The 16,952-nt window shown below is 37.8% G+C and overlaps 1 protein-coding gene across 5 annotated transcripts in view; it reads left to right on the top strand.

Annotated features, from left to right (window-relative positions):
- The window catches only part of LANCL2 (LanC like glutathione S-transferase 2), a 61,438-nt gene that overhangs the window by 22,784 nt on the left and 21,702 nt on the right, over positions 1-16,952 (top strand). For all 5 annotated transcript variants that reach the window (XM_059934320.1, XM_059934321.1, XM_059934322.1 and 2 more), the window contains exons 3-5: positions 13,409-13,616; positions 14,810-14,957; positions 16,310-16,456. In XM_059934320.1, coding sequence (XP_059790303.1) covers positions 13,409-13,616; positions 14,810-14,957; positions 16,310-16,456 — 503 coding nt within the window. The remainder of the gene's footprint in view (positions 1-13,408; positions 13,617-14,809; positions 14,958-16,309; positions 16,457-16,952) is intronic.

The following is a 16,952-nucleotide window of genomic DNA, read 5'->3' as shown; positions in this document are numbered from 1 at the left end:
ATTGGGAGATTGGGGTTGACATGTACACACTACTATATATTAAAATAGATAACTAATAAGGACGTATTGTATAGCACAGGGAACTCTACTTAATACTCTGTAATGGCCTATATGGGAGAAGAATCTAAAAGAGTGGATATATGTATAACTGATTCACTTTGCTGTACAACTGAAACTAACACAACATTGTAAATCACCTATATTCCAATAAAAAATTTTTTTAAAATCTTGGAAGAACACGAAAAAACTGCCCTATTATAGAAAAGCAAGGATCAGAATTACACCAGACTTCTGTTCAGCAACAATGTAAGCAAGATAAGAGTGGGGTGAAATACTTAAAGTATTGAGAGTTAAAAAATAAATAAATAAAAATCCTAGAATTTTGTACCTTGCAAAATTATCCTTAAAAGTGAAGGAGAAATAAAAGCTTTCTCAAACAAAAATCAAGGGAATTTGTGGCCATTAGACTTGATTTTCAAGAAATGGTAAGCCAAATCCTTCTGAGAAGGAAAATGGTATCGGTTAGATACTTGGATCTATGTTAAAAAAGGGAAGAACTTCAGAGTGAATAAGTGAAGGCAAAGTAAAAACTTTTCTTACTCTCAGATGATTTAACAGATCAAAATGTGTGTTCAAAAATAATAGCAATAATGTGTTCAATTACATATGCTTAAGTATATGTTTATATGTATGCATATATTTATATGTTTATATGTACATATTATGTATAAGTAAAATGAATGACAGCAAGATACAAGAGGTAGGAGGAAGGAATTAGGAATATTTTATTATTATAAGGTACTTGCTCTACCCATGAAGTGGTACAGTAATATTTGAAAGTGGAGTGGGATTAAACAAGAAAAAAATCACATCATATAAATAGATGCAGAAAAAGCATTTGACAAAATACAGTGGCTATTCATGATTAAAAAATCTCAGCAAACTATGAATAGACGGGAACATCTTCAACTTGGTTAAGAACATCCACAAAAAAATGTACATTGTATTTAATGGTAAAACACTCAGAGCTTTCCTGCTAAGATCAGCAACAAGGTAAGGATGTTCCCTCTCACCACTGCTCTCAGCATCATATTTGAAGTCCTAGCTAATGTATTAAGACAAGAAAAGGAAATAAAAGGTGTATGGATGGGGGAGGAGGAAATAAAATTGCCTTTGCAGATCACATGCTGTTCTATGTAGAAAATCAGAAAGAATCAACAACAAAATAATCTCCTGGAACTACTAAACAGTTATAGCAGGGTTGCAGGATATGAGGTAAATATACAAAAGTCAATTGCTTTATTATATACCAGCAATGAATAAGTGAAATTTGAAGTAGAAAACACAATAGTGTTTACATTAGCATCCCCCCAAAATACTTAGGTATAAGTCTAACAAAATATATGCAAAATCTATCTGAGGTAAACTACAAAACTCTTAATGAAAGATATCAAAGGGGAACTAAAGAGAGATATTCCATATTCTTGGATAGGAAGACTCAATATTGTCAAGATGTCAATTCGTCCCAACTTGATCTATAGATTCAATGCAGTGCCAATCAAAATTCCAGCAGGTTATTTTGTGTATATCAATAGACTGATTCTAAAGTTTATATGGAGAAGAAAGATACCCAGAATATCCCACTCAATATTGAAGGAAAAGAACAAAGTTGGGGACATGACACTATCTGACTTTAAGACTTATAAGACTTATAAGCTACAATAACCAAACCAGTGTAGTACTGGTGAAAGAGTAGAACAGAATAGAGAGCCCAGATATAGACCCACATAAATATAGCTACTGATCTTTGACAAAGGAGCAAAGGCAATGCAGTGTAGTGAAGATGGTCATTTCAACAAATGGTCCTAGAGCAACTGGGCATCCACATGTAACGAATGAATCTAGATACCTTTCAAAAGAATTAGCTCAAAATGGATCATAAACCTAAACATAAAATTCAAGACTATAAAAGTCCTAGAAGATAACACAGGAAAAAACATAGGTGGCCTTTGGTATGGCACTGACTTTTTAGATACAACACCAAAGATGTGATCTGTGAAAGAAATACAGGCATACTTTGGGGATATTGTGGGTTCAGTTCCAGACTACCACAATAAAGTGAGTATTGCAATAAAGTGAGTCATATGAATTTTTTCGTTTCTCAGTCCATATAAAAGTTATGTTTACAGTACATTGTGCAATAGTATCATGTCCAGAAAGAACAATGTACATATGTTAATTTTAAAATATTGCTAAAAAATGCTAACCATCATCTAAGCATTCAGTGAGTCAGTCTTTTTTGCTGGTTGAGGGTTTGAAATATTGTGAGAATTGCCAAAATGTGACACAGAGACACAAAGTGAGCAAATCCTATTGGAAAAATGACTCTGACAGACTTGCTCAATTCATAGTTGCCACAAAACTACAATTTGCAAAAAACACAACATCTGGGAAGTGCAATAAAGTGAAGCACAGTGAAATGAGGTATCCCTGTAAATGATAATCTGGACTTTTTTAAAATTAAAAACTACCTGCAAAAGAGAATGAGACAAGCCACTGACAAGGAAAACATAATTGCAAAAGACATATCTGATAATGGACTTTTACCCAGCATAAACAAAGAACTCTTAAAGCTTAACAGTAAGAAATGAACAACCTTATTACAGAATAGGCAAAATGCATGAGCAGACACCTCACCAGAAAAGATATACAGATGGCAAGTAAGTGTATACGAAGATGTTCAACGTCTTATGTCATTACAGAATTGCCAAAATTCAAAACACTGACAGTACCAAATGCTGGTGACAACGTGCAACAACTAGAACTCTCATTTACCGCTGGTGGAAATGCAAAATAGTCAGACACACTGGAAGACAGTTCAGAAGTTTTTAACACAACTAAACATACCCTTACCATATGTGCCAGCAATTGTGCTCTTTTTTACCCAAATGAACTGAAAACTTAGGCCCACCAAAAAACCTGCACATGAATGTTTATAGCAACTGTATTCATAATTGTCAAAAGTTTGAAGTAACCAAGATGTCCTTCAATGGGTGAGTGAATAAATAAATGGTGCATCCAAACAAGGAAACACTATACAGACTTAAAAGGAAGTGTGCCACAAAAAGACATGGAGGAAACGTAAATGTATATTTCTGGGCTTCCCTGGTGGCACAGTGGTTAAGAATCCTCCTGCCAGTGCAGGGGACACGGGTTCCAGCCCTGGTCCAGGAAGATCCCACATGCCGCGGAGCAACTAAGCCCATGCGCCACAACTACTGACCCTGTACTCTAGAGCCCACGAGCCACAGCTGCTGAGCCTGCGTGCCACAACTACTGAAGCCCGCACGCCTAGAGCCCATGCTCCACAACAAGAGAAGCTACCACAATGAGAAGCCTGTGCACCACAACGAAGAGTAGCCCCCACTCGCAGCAACTAGAGAAAGCCCACGCACAGCAATGTAGACCCAATGCAGCCAAAAAATTAATTAATTAATTAAAATTTTAAATTGTATATTTCTAATTGAAAGAAGACATTCTGTAAAGGCTACATACTATGTGATTCCAACTATATGATATTCTGGAGAATGTATAACTGTGAAGACAATAAAAATGGTTAGTGGTTTCAGTGAGCTAGAGGGTGAAGGACAGATGAATAGGTAGAGCACAGAGGATATTCAGGACAGTGAAACTGCTCTGGATCATTGTACAGTAGTGGATACATCTCATTATACATTTGTCCAGACCCACAGAATGTACAACACCAAGAGTGTACCGTAATAAAAACTATGGGCTTTTGGTGAAAATGATGTGTCAGTGTCAATTCATCAATTGTAGGAAATGTATCACTGTGGTGTGGGATGTCAGTAGTTGAGGAGGAGGTATATGACAGAAATATCAACAGGGAGAAAATCACATTGGTATCAAACCTCTAAGTGGCCACATTCAGAAGTTCACCAGCAGGGGCTTCCCTGGTGGTCCAGTGGTTAAGTATCCATGCTCCCAATACAGGGGACCTGGGTTCGATCCCTGGTCAGGGAACTAGATCCTGCATGCCGCAGCTAAGATCCCATGTGCTGCAGCTAAGACCCGGCACAGCCAAATAAATAAATAAATATTTTTTAAAAAAGAAGTTCACCAGCATCCTACAAGATACTCAAGGAATGAAAATATGAAGATAAGATGTTAAATCCAGCTAGGTTACTGCCCTCCAGGCATATGAAATATAACAAAAGGTATAACAGGAGCCTAGGAAATATTTTTATCAAGAGCATTCCAGAGGACTCTACTAGTGTAGTAGTTGACAAACAGTGACTCATGGACCAAATCTGGGATACAGCCTGTTTGTTCACAGGCCTTGAACCAAGAAGGGTTTTTATTTATATTCTTAAGAATTTTGAAATAAAAGAAAACCCAGCAGTGACTAAATGTGGCCCTTGAAGCCTAACCTAAAGTTTATTATCTGGCCTTTTATGGAAAAAAAATTTGCTGATTCCTGTATTAGAGGACTAGCCAAGATATGATTGAGGTAATGGGCATAATTTTATAGTGACATTAATTAGGAACAGAGGTTTGCAGATAGGGGAAGAAGGGCACAAAAACATAAATGAAATCGGGAAGCCTTAAAACAGAGGAAATTTTAGGGACTTCCCTGGTGGTCCAGTGGTTAAGAATCTCCCTTCCAATGCAGGGGACATGGGTTCAATCCCAGGTTGGGGAACTAAGATCCCACGTGTCGCAGGGTAACTAAGCCCATGTGCCGCAACTCCTGAGCCCATGTGTTCTAGAGCTCGTGCACCACAGCTAGAGAGCCCACACACCACAACTGCTGAGCCTGTGCACTCTGGAGCCCGCATGCCTCAAGTAGAGAGCCTGCGTGCTGTAGAGCCCTAGCATCACAACTTAGAAGCCCGCGCACCACAACGAAAGTTTCCGCATGCCACAGTGAAGATCCCACATGCTGCAACTAAGACCCAATGCAGCCAAATAAATAAATAAATAGAGGAAATTTTAGAAATCACATGACTACTTTTCACTCTACAAAAATTTATTTCACAATGTAACTGAAATGGATAATTCTCTGTGAATGCATAATCTACCAAACCTGACCCTAGAAGAGATAGGACATGTAAACAGACAAAATTCCAAATAAAAATTTGAGAATGTTGTCAAATATCTACCCAAAAATTTCACTGGGAAATTTTACCAAACCTTTACTAACGGACAGGAAATCCTTAGGGGTGACAACAGTAAAATGGTGGAATAGGAGTTTTCTACTATCTTCTTCCCCAAAGAACACTGATTTTGATAATTATACACAGATGAGAGTACCTTTCTGGGACCCAAGAGTCCAGTGGAGGAGTTACACAATACCATTGGGGGGGGGGAACACAAAACAAAAACTGAGATTGGACACATTGAAAAGGGTAAGAGGAAAATTTTCACTTCACCTGTGTCACCGCATCCCCAAGGTGGCACAGCTTAGTGCCAAGAGAGACACATTCAGCCTGTGATTTCTCCTACAGGGGAAAGTGAGAACATGTGAGTGAGTGCCTGGCTTCCCCAGCTATGTGGGAAGCTACAAAGGATACCCACTTCTTTCTCATCCCTTTCAGAATACAGAGGAGATCTGCTTGACCAAGGGGCAAGGAAAGGCTGAGAGCATAGCAACCAGGGCTCAGAATTCAACAAGGGATGCAGGTCCACTGGCCACTTTGCGACTCCATCAGGAAGCCTGCCTGTGAGCCACTGGGGACACCTCACCAGTGTATCCCCCAGTTAGCCCATGGTTACCTCCAACGTTCTGCATTCCTCACCCACGCACTGACCCACCCCATAACTGTGTGTGCCGTTGAGGGCAGTGTGTGCAAACCTCAGTGGACAGTTAGTGAGCATGGGCAGAAAGCTGGCCCAACCCTGCAGAATTGGGAGAAGGCATAGACACTTGAGCATCCCTCACTGCCCTAGGGAAAGCAAACAGGAGACTGTCAGCACTCAGCCTGGCTTTGTGGAATCAGGAGAAGGCATACAGTCTTAAGAATTCTCCCCTAACAGGGAACAAAAAGTGTGGAGCAGGCATGTCCATAGAGAAGGCCTGAGAAAGCCTGAGAATCTGTAGTAAGGCTGACAGAAGACATTTCATTCCTGAAGGCTGTCAGTAAAGACTGGAGGAGGTGACTGCATCTTCAAATGCTAAGATGGCAACACAAGACTTCAAGGAAAATGAAAGATCAAGGCAATATAACAACACTAATAATTTATAATTTTATAATAATAATTTGCCAGTAACCACCCCCAGAGAAATGGAGGTTTATGGTATGCCTGATAAAGAATTCAAATTAGAGGACTTCCCTGGTGGTCCATTGGTTAAGAATCCGCCTTCCAATGCAGGGGACATATTAATGAAATCAGGAAAACCATACATAAACAAAACAAGAAGTTTAAGAGAGAGAACCAAAAACGAAGTGCAGAGCTGAAGAATATAAATGAATGACATGAAAAGTGCAATAGAGAGTAGCAGCAGCAGCAGAATGAATCAACAAGAAAAAAAAATCTGAACTTGAAGGCAGGTCATCTGTGATTAACCAGTCAGAGCAGAAAAAAGTAAAAAGGATGAATAAAAGTAAAGAAAGGTTACATGAATTAAGGGACATCATCAAGTAAAGCAATTAATGCATTATAGGAGTCACAGAAGGAAAAACAGGGAGAAAGGGGCAGAAAGTTTATTTAAAGAAATAATGGCTGACAATTTTCCAAATCTGGGGAGAGAGTTCATGATGTCCATAATTTCCCATACAGATTCATCCCAAAGAGGACTTTACTGAGACACGTTATAATAAAACTGTCTAAAACCAAAGACAGAGAATTTCCAAAGCAGGAAACAAAAATCTACTTACATACAAAGGAACCCCAAGAAAACTATCAGAAGATTTCTCAGCAGAAACTTTACAGGCGAGGAGAAAGTGGGTTGATGTATTCTAGGTACTTAAAGAAAAAAAAAATGCCAACCAAAAATACTATACCTGGCACGCTGTCCTTCAGAAATGAAGGAGAAATACTTTCACAAGCAAACAAAAGCTGAGGGAGTTCATCACAACTAAACCTGCCTTACAAGAAATGTTGAAATGAGTTCTTCAAGCTGAAACAAAAGGATGCTAATTAGTAACATGAAAATATAAAACATACTGTTATAAGCAAGTGTGTAGTCAAATCCAAATACTATAGTAATGTAATATGGTCATGTAGTACTTAATTTTACTACAAAGGTTTTAACAGAAGTATTAAAATTAACTATAGCTACAATAATTTTTTAGTGGGTATACAACATAAGATATGTAAATTTGTGATGTCAGAAACATAAGATGTTGGGGGAGGGGAGGAGAGTTTTTGTACTAGCTTAAAATAGAATGTTGTAAGATGTTTTATGTAAATCTCATAGTAACTACAAAGCAAAAACCTGTAGTAGATACACAAGCAATTGTTAAAAAAAAAAAAGGAATTGAAGCATACCAATAGAGAAGATCATCAAATCGCAAGGGAAGACAGCTAAAGAGCAAGAAAGGAACTATGGAACAGCCAGAAAAATAATAAGACAGCATTAGTAAGTCCTTACATTATCAGTAAGTACTTTAAATCTAAATGGCTTAAATTCTCAAATCAAAGACAGAGTGGTTGAATGGATAAGAAAAACTATATGCTGCTTACAAGAGACTCATGTCAGCTTTATGAACATAGGCTGAAAGTGAAGAGACGGGAAGTTATATTCCATGCAACTAGAAACCAAAATAGAGCAGGAGTAGGTATACTTATGTCAGAACAAATAGACTTTAACTTCAAAAACTTTAACAAGAAGCAAAGAAGGTCATTATATAATGATAAAGGAGTCAATTCATCAAGAGAATATAACTGTTGTAAATACATATGCACCTAGAAATATAGTGAATACTAACAGTTCTGAAGGGGAAAATACACAACAATGCAACAATAATAGGGGACTTCAAGATCCCTCTTCTAACATTGGACAGGTCATCCGCATTATCAGTAGGAAACATTAGAATTGAGCTATGCGTTAGACCAAATGGATCTAACAGACATATACAGAATATTGCATTCAGTAGCAGCAGAACACATTCTTCTCAAGTGCACACAGAACGTTCCTCAAGATGATCATGTGTTACAACTCAGAACAAGTCTCAATGAATTTAAGAAGATAGAAGTTACATCAAGTATCTTTTCCAGCCACAATGGTAAGAAACTAGAAATCTGTAATAGGAAAACTGGAAAATTCATAACTATATGGATATTAAACAAAAAGCTCCTGAACAACCAGTGGGTCAAAGAATAATCAAAGGAATAGCAAAAAATATCTTGAAACAAATGAAGATGGGAGCACAACATATTAAAACTTAACAGGATGTAGCAGAAGCAGTTCTAAGAGGGAAGTACCTTGCAGTAAACAACTACATTAAGAGAAAAGAAGGGTCTCAAATAAAGAACCTAACTTTACACCTCAAGGAACTAGAAAAACAACAAACTAAAACCCAAAGATAGCAGAAAGGAGATAAGAAAGGTAGAGCAGAAATAAGTGAAATAGAAACCAGAAAGCAGTGGAAAAGATCAGTGAAACTAAGAGTTGGTTTTTGAGTAAATAAACAAAATAGGCAATTTACCAAGCCTAGCTGAGAAAACAAGAGAGAAGATCCAAGTAAATAAAATCTGAAGTAAAAGAGAAGACATTATACTTGATACCACAGAAATACGAAGGATCATAAAACACTACTATGAACAATTATAAACCAACAAATTGGATAACCCAGAAGAAATGGATCAGCTCCTAGAAACATACAGCCTACCAAAACTGAATCATGAAGAAATAGAAACTCTAAACAGACCAATAATGAATAAAGAGATGGAATCAGTAACCAAAAACCTCCCAACAAAAGCCTAGGACCTGATGATTTTACTGGTGAATTCTGTCAGACATTTAAAGAATTAATACCAGTCCCTCTCACACTGTTCCAAAACAGCTGAAGGAAAGAAGAAAACTAAAGGTCAGTATCTCTGATGAACCACAGATACAAAAATCCTCAACAAAATACTAACAAACACAATTCAAGAGCACATTAAAAGAACGTGCATGATCAGTGGGTTTTATCCCAGGGATGCTAGGATGTTTCAACATACACAAGTCAATAAATATAATACACAACATTAACAGAATGGAGGATAAAAATCATGATCATCTCAATAGATGCAGAAAAAGCATTTGATAATACTCAACATACTTTCATAATAAAAACTCAAATTTGGTACAGAAAGAATGTACCTCAGCATCATAAAAGCAACATATGATAAGCCCACAGCTATCGTCATGCTCAAGGATACTCGTACTCAGCTAACAATACTCAGTGTTTCCTCTAAGATCTAGAACAAGACAAGGACTCTCAATCTTGCCACTTCCATTTAACATAGTACTGAAAATTCTAGGGGGGAGCAATTAAGGCCTGCCCAAAAATAAATAAATAAAAGGCATCCAAATCAGAAGAAGTAAAATTGCTTCTGCTTGCAGATGACATAATCTTATATGTAAAGAACCTTGAAGATCCACCCAAAAAATTTGTTAGAACTGATAAATTCAGCAGAGTTGCAGTATATAAAATCAATATACAAAAATCAGTTTTTTCTATACATTAACAAACTATTGAAGAAAGAAACTAAGAAAACAATTCTGTTTACAATAGCATGAAAGAAAAATACTTAAGAATAAATTTAATCAAAGAGGTAGAAGACCTGTACACTGAAAATTATAAGACATTGATGAAAGGAATTGAAGCAGCTGCAAATAAATGGAAAAATATTCTTTGTTCATGGATTGGAAGCATTAATGTTGTTAAGATATCCATACTACCCAAAGTGATCTATAGATTTAATACAGTCTTTATCAAAATTCTAATGGTATTTTTCAGAGAAATTGAAAATCAATCCTACAGTTCATATAGAATTACAAAAGACCGAGAATAGCCAAAGCAATCTTGAGAAAGAAGAACAAAGCTGGTGGCATCACACTTACTGATTTTAAAGTATATTACAAAGGTATAGTAATCAAAGCAGTATGTCACTGGCATAAAAACAGACACAGAGACCAATGGAACAGAATAGAGAGCCCAGGAGGAAATCCATGCATAAATGGTTCATTAATTCTTGACAAAGCAACCAAGAACACACAGTGGGGAAAATTGCCTCTTCAATAAATGGTGATAACTGGATTGCCACGTGCAAAAGAATCAAACTGGATCCCTATCTTACACCGCTCTCAAAAATTAACTCAAAATGGATTAAAGACTTAAATATGTAAGGCCTGACACCGTAAAACTCGTAGAAGAAAACAAAGGAAAAGCTCCTTGGGTCTTCGCAATGACTTTTTGGATATGACACCAACAGCACAGGCAATAACATAAAAAAATAAGCGGGAGTAGGTCAAGCTAAAAAGTTTCTGCACTGCAAGGGAAACAGTCGAAATGAAAAGGCAACTTTCTAGAACAGGAGAAAATATTTGCAAGCCATATATCTGCTAAGAGGTTAGTATCCAAAGTATATTGGGAACTTATATAACTCAATAGCAAAAAATAAATAATCAATTAAAATACGGGCAAAGGACCTGAGTGAACATTTTTCCAAAGAAGACATATATATGGCTGGGACATATATGAAAAAGTGTTCAACATCACTAGTTATCAGCAAAGTGCAAATCAAAACCACAGATATCACCTCACACCTATTAGGAAGGCTTTTATCAACAAGACAAGAGAGAACAAGTGTTGGTGAGGGTGTGGAGAAGAGGGGACCCTAGTACATGGTGGAACATAAGTTGGTGCAACCACTATGGAAAACAGTATGGAGGTTCCTCAAAAAATTAAAAATAGAACCATATGATCCAGCAGTCTCACTTCTGGGGAAGTCAGTATCTCAAAGAGATATCTGCACCCCCGTCTTTATAGCAGCATTATTAACAATAGCCAAGATATGGGAACAACCTTAATATCCATCCATCCTTGAATGGATAAAGAAGTTGTGATCGCTCGAGCTCTCTAACTATATCTAATGGAATGTTATGCTGTCTATGAATGGAATGTTCAGCCACAAGAAAAAATGAAATCCTGTCATTTATGACAGTATGGATGGTCCTAGGGGATATTATGCTAAGTGAAAAGCCTGACAGAGAAGGACACAAACTGTATGATCTCACATACATATTAATTCTAAAACAAAGAAACAAAATGTCAAACTCATGGAAACAATAGAATGGTGATTACCAGGGCTTGTGTGGTAGGGGAAATGGGGAAATGGTGGTCAAAGGGCATAAGCCTTCAGTTATAAGATATACCAGTTCTATAGATCTAATGTACAACCTGGGACTATATTGTATACTTGTAATTTGTATACTTGTAATCTGCTAAGAGAGTAGATTTTAAGCATTTTCATACACACACACACTGTATTGTATACTTGTATACTTGTTATCTGCTAAGAGAGTAGATCTTGAGCATTCTCATACACACACACACACACACACACACACGCACACACACACACACACACTGATAACTGTGTGTGATGATGGATGTGTTAACCTGATTGTGGTAATATTTCCACATTGTATGTCAAATCATCCTGTTGTACACTTTAATATATACAGTTTTATTTGTCAATTGTACCTCAATAAAACTGGGGGAAAAGAAACAATAAACTAATAAAAAGAGACAATTTTTTTTTAAGAACAGGAAATCTCAGTGCTCCTCTTTCAGTGTTTCAGAGAATAGGAAAATAAGGACTAAGTCCAATTGTTTTATGAAGCAAGGTTAATACTGGTACCGAAACTGATATAAAGATCTACCAAAAAGAAAAAAAGAAAAAACACAGCTCAGTCTCACTAATTATTAATTTTGATAGTTATGGTGCTGTTTTGGCTTGTAAGAAAAAGGTTCATATATTTTAGATTTTCATACTGAAGTATTCAGGGGCAGAATGTCATGATGACTTTTTTTTTATACTTTACCCATCATCATTTACTGTAAAATACTTAAGCTTTGAATGTATATAACCATAGGTTTTTAGGTTCACAGGTTGACCAGATCATCATCCTATTTTTAGGGGTTTCTGAGTCAATCATGAAGTACTTGTAAACCTTTTATAGTGATTATTATGTTTGAAATTTGTAGGTATTTAACTTCTAACTTGTTTTCTATATGTTTATCATTTCAATTTTTTGAATACAGAAGACACTCAAGGAGATCATAAGCAATTCATATGGAGGGATTTTTTTCAGGGCTTACAAATATGCTACTTTTATATCTGTTTGACTCAGTGTCTTTAAAAAAAAATGGATAATGACAAAAGAAGGACTTCTCAAAAAATATATGTAGGTGTTAAGAATTAATTTGAAAGGCAAGTAGGATACCCTGAATAGGAGAATTAAAGAAGAAGCTACCTATTTAGAGAAATATGAAAAGCAAAATGAAAAATAATAAAAGTGAGAGTAGGATATCAGACAAAGAACAGAATATTAGAGAACCTCAATTCAAACATTAGTAGATTTTATTTTTGGCTTTTTCACCATCATATCATTTCTTTAAATATTTTTTCCTACAGTATACTTTATTAGGTATATGTTTATACAGATTCCTTTATTACTTATTTGCCACATTGGCTTCTTGAGCCCAGGAATAATAGCATGCTTCTTTTAGAAGTCATATAGGTCATCCTCCATAGATTTTCAGAAAAAGACCCCTCTCTGGTTCCCTTGAGGAACCAGATGTGTTCTTTCATCTAAAATAGGAAGTTTGAGTAGATGATAAGCTATGTCTTTTGAATTCACTACCTTACTCTGCATCATGTGGCTGTTCTGTAAACGGTGAGTTGACTCACTGGTTGGTTGGTCACTAAAGAAAATTGAAAAATTGTGAGAAATAGATAAATTAGAAAGAAGATGGTATAAAACTCAGAAAAGCAATCATGTAATTTGGCATAAGATAGGAGGACATTATTATATGAGAAGTAAGAAGAAAAGGATCCAGATTAGCTTATAATACAAAGGAGAATAAGTACAACCTGGAAACGAATGAAAATTAAAGGGGAATGAGTGAGAAGTCTTGTATTTCCCTTATCTAGGAGGTAGTGAATCATTGTGTCAGAACAGTTAGCAACATTTTAACTTGTTTGCAATTTTTTCTACACTGGGTTCTTTTTTTCCCCCATTTTTAAGAAACATATGTAATTTGTTTGATGTTACTCCTTCAGAAATGTAGGCTTTATGTAGGTTTTTCACGTAATCACGTAGTAATGTCCCGACAGTAAAAAGGAAAGACAATAATGCTTTTCTTTTGTGGGGGGGGGGTGGTGATTATTCCAGGCATAGCCCTCTTGTACCTGCAGTTGTACCGGGTCACATGTGACCAGACCTACCTGCTCAGATCCCTGGATTACGTAAAGAGAACACTTCGGAATCTGAATGGCCGGAGGGTCACTTTCCTCTGTGGAGATGCTGGGCCCTTGGCCGTCGGAGCTGTGGTATATCATAAACTCAAAAGTGATTGCGAGTCCCAGGAATGCATCACAAAGTGAGTTTTTACAACTGGAAGTATTTTCTCCAAATTCTCAGTCTTGATGTAGAAAGAAACTCAAAAAACGAAAAAGAATTTTTCTTTTAATTCACCTGCTCTTGCAGACAGTTCTCTCCAAGAAGCGAAGAGTTTGTATTTTAATTTTGAGCATAATGGTGGGATTGTATGCTACCTTTCTATCCAAGCATGCGTTTGCCTTAATTTTTTTTTTTTTTAATAATTATTTATTTATTTATTATTATTTTGGCTGTGTTGGGTCTTCATTTCTGTGCGAGGGCTTCCTCCAGTTGCGGCGAGCGGGGGCCACTCTTCATCGCGGTGCGCGGGCCTCTCACTATTGCGGCCTCTCTTGTTGTGGAGCACAGGCTCCAGATGCGCAGGCTCAGCTGTTGTGGCTCACGGGCCTAGTTGCTCCGCGGCATGCGGGATCTTCCCAGACCAGGGATCGAACCCGTGTCCCCTGCATTGGCAGGCAGATTCTCAACCACTGCGCCACCAGGGAAGCCCCGTTTGCCTTAATTTGAGGGAGGAATAGACATGTTTTTTCCTAAATAATTTTTGGTTGCCTTCAATGCATGAAAATTACCTTATATGCCTTAGATTCTCTATAATAACTCAGTTATTCTTAGGTTCAATTGTTAGGAAACAATTAGAGAATGTAAGCTTTTATTGTACCTATTGGTTTATATTCTCTTTTGAAGCAGCAGAAATCAGAGCTCACAGCCATGGTCTGGTGGAGTGTCTGGCAGGTGCTGGTCAGTTAATGTTTGTTAAAGTTGGGGTGACTCAAGCTAATTTTCAGGCATTGGCTACATTTTAGTAACATTTTTGTTAAAATTTGAAATCACTTTATTGTAATTCTGGTTTGCAAAATTGGGTATCTTCTCGTATATGGTTTAGAGTATCTTCTCTTATATGCATATATCCTATACATTTTAGATATAAATGTAGAACCTTTGAACAGCAAGGTGTTTTATCATTCATGTTGATATCTGAGAGAGAAGTTTTTGTTTGGTTTTGTAGTGGGGAAGTTTTCGTTGTTTTCCCTCTTTTTTGGTATTTTTAAAAATTAGTTTTAAATTAAAAATAGTAACAGATGGTTCCTAAAGTGACAGGGTTACTTGCAGTTTCAGGAAGAGGTACTTTAGACATTCTCTCTCTGGTAAAGCTGGATGTTTCTTGTTGGGTAGACTTTTGCAGCTCCAGAGAGCCATCGTCTGCCGAGATTCAGACCTTCCTGACGAGCTGCTTCAGGGCCGGGCAGGCTATCTGTACGCCTTACTCTACGTGAGCACGGAGATGGGGCCGGGCGCCGTGTGTGGGTCAGCTGTCAAAGAGGTACGGTGGGGTCCCGCCCCGGGGCGTCCTCTCCTGTCTGCCACGCAGCCTGTCTGCTAGCAGAGACTTGTAGTAGTGGCTGGACTCTGCTTCTGGGTAGGAGTAACTTCCCAAGGCCACTCATAAAATTAATAAATTGCTCCTTTTTTCTCTTCCAGGGATGTTTTTTAAAAAACTTTGGGTCTGTATTAATTTAGCTGTCTTTACTAGAATCAAACAGCAGCGTCAAGAAGATAGAATGTTTATTTCTCTTTCAGGAGGTATCAGAACTGGTAGGCACACCAGGCGAATAGGGCTAGGCACCAGCTTCTGTCTTGTTCTGCCTTATCCTAGGGCTGTGCCCTCACCTGCACGACCAGAGCTCGCTGAGCACCCCCAGCCCAGGGGGCGGTGAGGAAGTGGGAGAGGAGCAGCTTCCTTTTTAAGCCTGAGAACTAGAAGTTGCCCACCTCACTTCTGCTCCCATCCCACTTCCAGAACTCAGTCAGATGACTGTGTCCAGCTGTTTGTATCTCTGAGGCCAGATGCCTCGCTAAAACTTGGGGCACTGTTACCAAAAGTGTGAGGGGAGAGAGGATATGAGGAAACAATTACTGTCTTTGCCGCGTAGTCATTCTAAAATCCTGCAACAGACCTCACTTCCTTAGCCTTTCATAAATAAAGCCAGTTCCTCCAGCCTTGGAAGATGTACAGTTATCCTTTAGTACCTGTTGGGGATTGGTTCCAGGACCCCCCTTGGATACTAGAATGCCGGGGTGCTGAAGTCCCTTATATAAAGTGGTGTAGTATTTGCATATAAACTGTGCACATCCTCCCATGTACTTTAAATCATCTCTAGATTACTTATAATACCTAACACCATGTAAATGCTATGTAGAAAGTTGCCCACATGCAGCAAATTCAAGTTTTGCTTCTTGGAACTTCCTGGAATGTTTTTTAACCAATATTTTTGATCTGCGGTTGGTTGAATCCATGGGTGTGAAACCCGTAGCAAATATGGAGAGCCAACTGTACTTGCCAGTGTTTTGGGGAAAACATTGAAGCTACAAAGCAACTAAGTAGTCTAGGATAGTTTTTATCGGAAGTTTTTCTAGGTTCTAGTAAACTGTTCGTTCAAAGACCTTTTGATCTCTTGGTTCTACTTCTTAATGTCTTTTTCTACGCTGAGATTGTCTTCTGGTTTCTCTCTGACTGTATTTATTTATTTATAAAATAAAGATAACAGTGTTGGCTACTAACTGCTTAAAGATTTTTAGAATAAGTAATCTATATAAAGACATGTTATTGTTAATTAGACTAAAACAGATTACATGTAAGTTTTTTAGACTTATGCTGTCTCATTATGTCTGTAGGTAGTGGATGCTATTATTGAATCGGGCAAGGCTTTGTCAAGGGAAGAAAAGAAGGCCGAGCGCTGTCCCCTGTTGTATCAGTGGCACAGGAAGCAGTATGTTGGAGCAGCCCATGGCATGGCCGGAATCTACTACATGTTAATGCAGGTGAGTGATACTCTGAAATATTAGTGCAGTGACCGTATTATAAAATATTAGATCAAATTGGAAATGGGTACTGAAATTTTACTACAAACCAAGCAGGCTGAAAGGAAATAAGGATCCTCCTTTGAATCATGGATCCCCAAGCAGTGACCTCCTGAGAGCACATTCTGTGTGCAGCTTCGTGTTGGATGAGGTGTCTGTGGCCCACACTTTATTTCTGTCCATGTCCTCCTGCTCTTTTAATAGGGGGAAACCTTCGGGGAGCAGAAAGGGCCTCCAGAATGCAGACTAGAGCAGAGACTTTTTCACATTCAGATACCCCCAACTTATTATCAGTTGTGTTCAAAATTTTTTTAACTAGTTTATTGCTGTGGTTATGATTTTGTCTCTGAACCATCCCTGACATCTACTGAATTAAGTACTGACTCTTGTGTCAGGCAGTCAAAGACCTCACCGCAAATATTGCTTCAACCTGCTTCCAGCCTTATGGCCTGTGGGT

Source organism: Balaenoptera ricei, chromosome 9 (genome assembly GCF_028023285.1).
Source record: "Balaenoptera ricei isolate mBalRic1 chromosome 9, mBalRic1.hap2, whole genome shotgun sequence".
Lineage (NCBI taxonomy): Eukaryota > Metazoa > Chordata > Mammalia > Artiodactyla > Balaenopteridae > Balaenoptera > Balaenoptera ricei.
The sequence above is the reverse complement of the archived record's forward strand: the minus strand, read 5'-3'. Positions and strand labels throughout refer to the sequence as shown.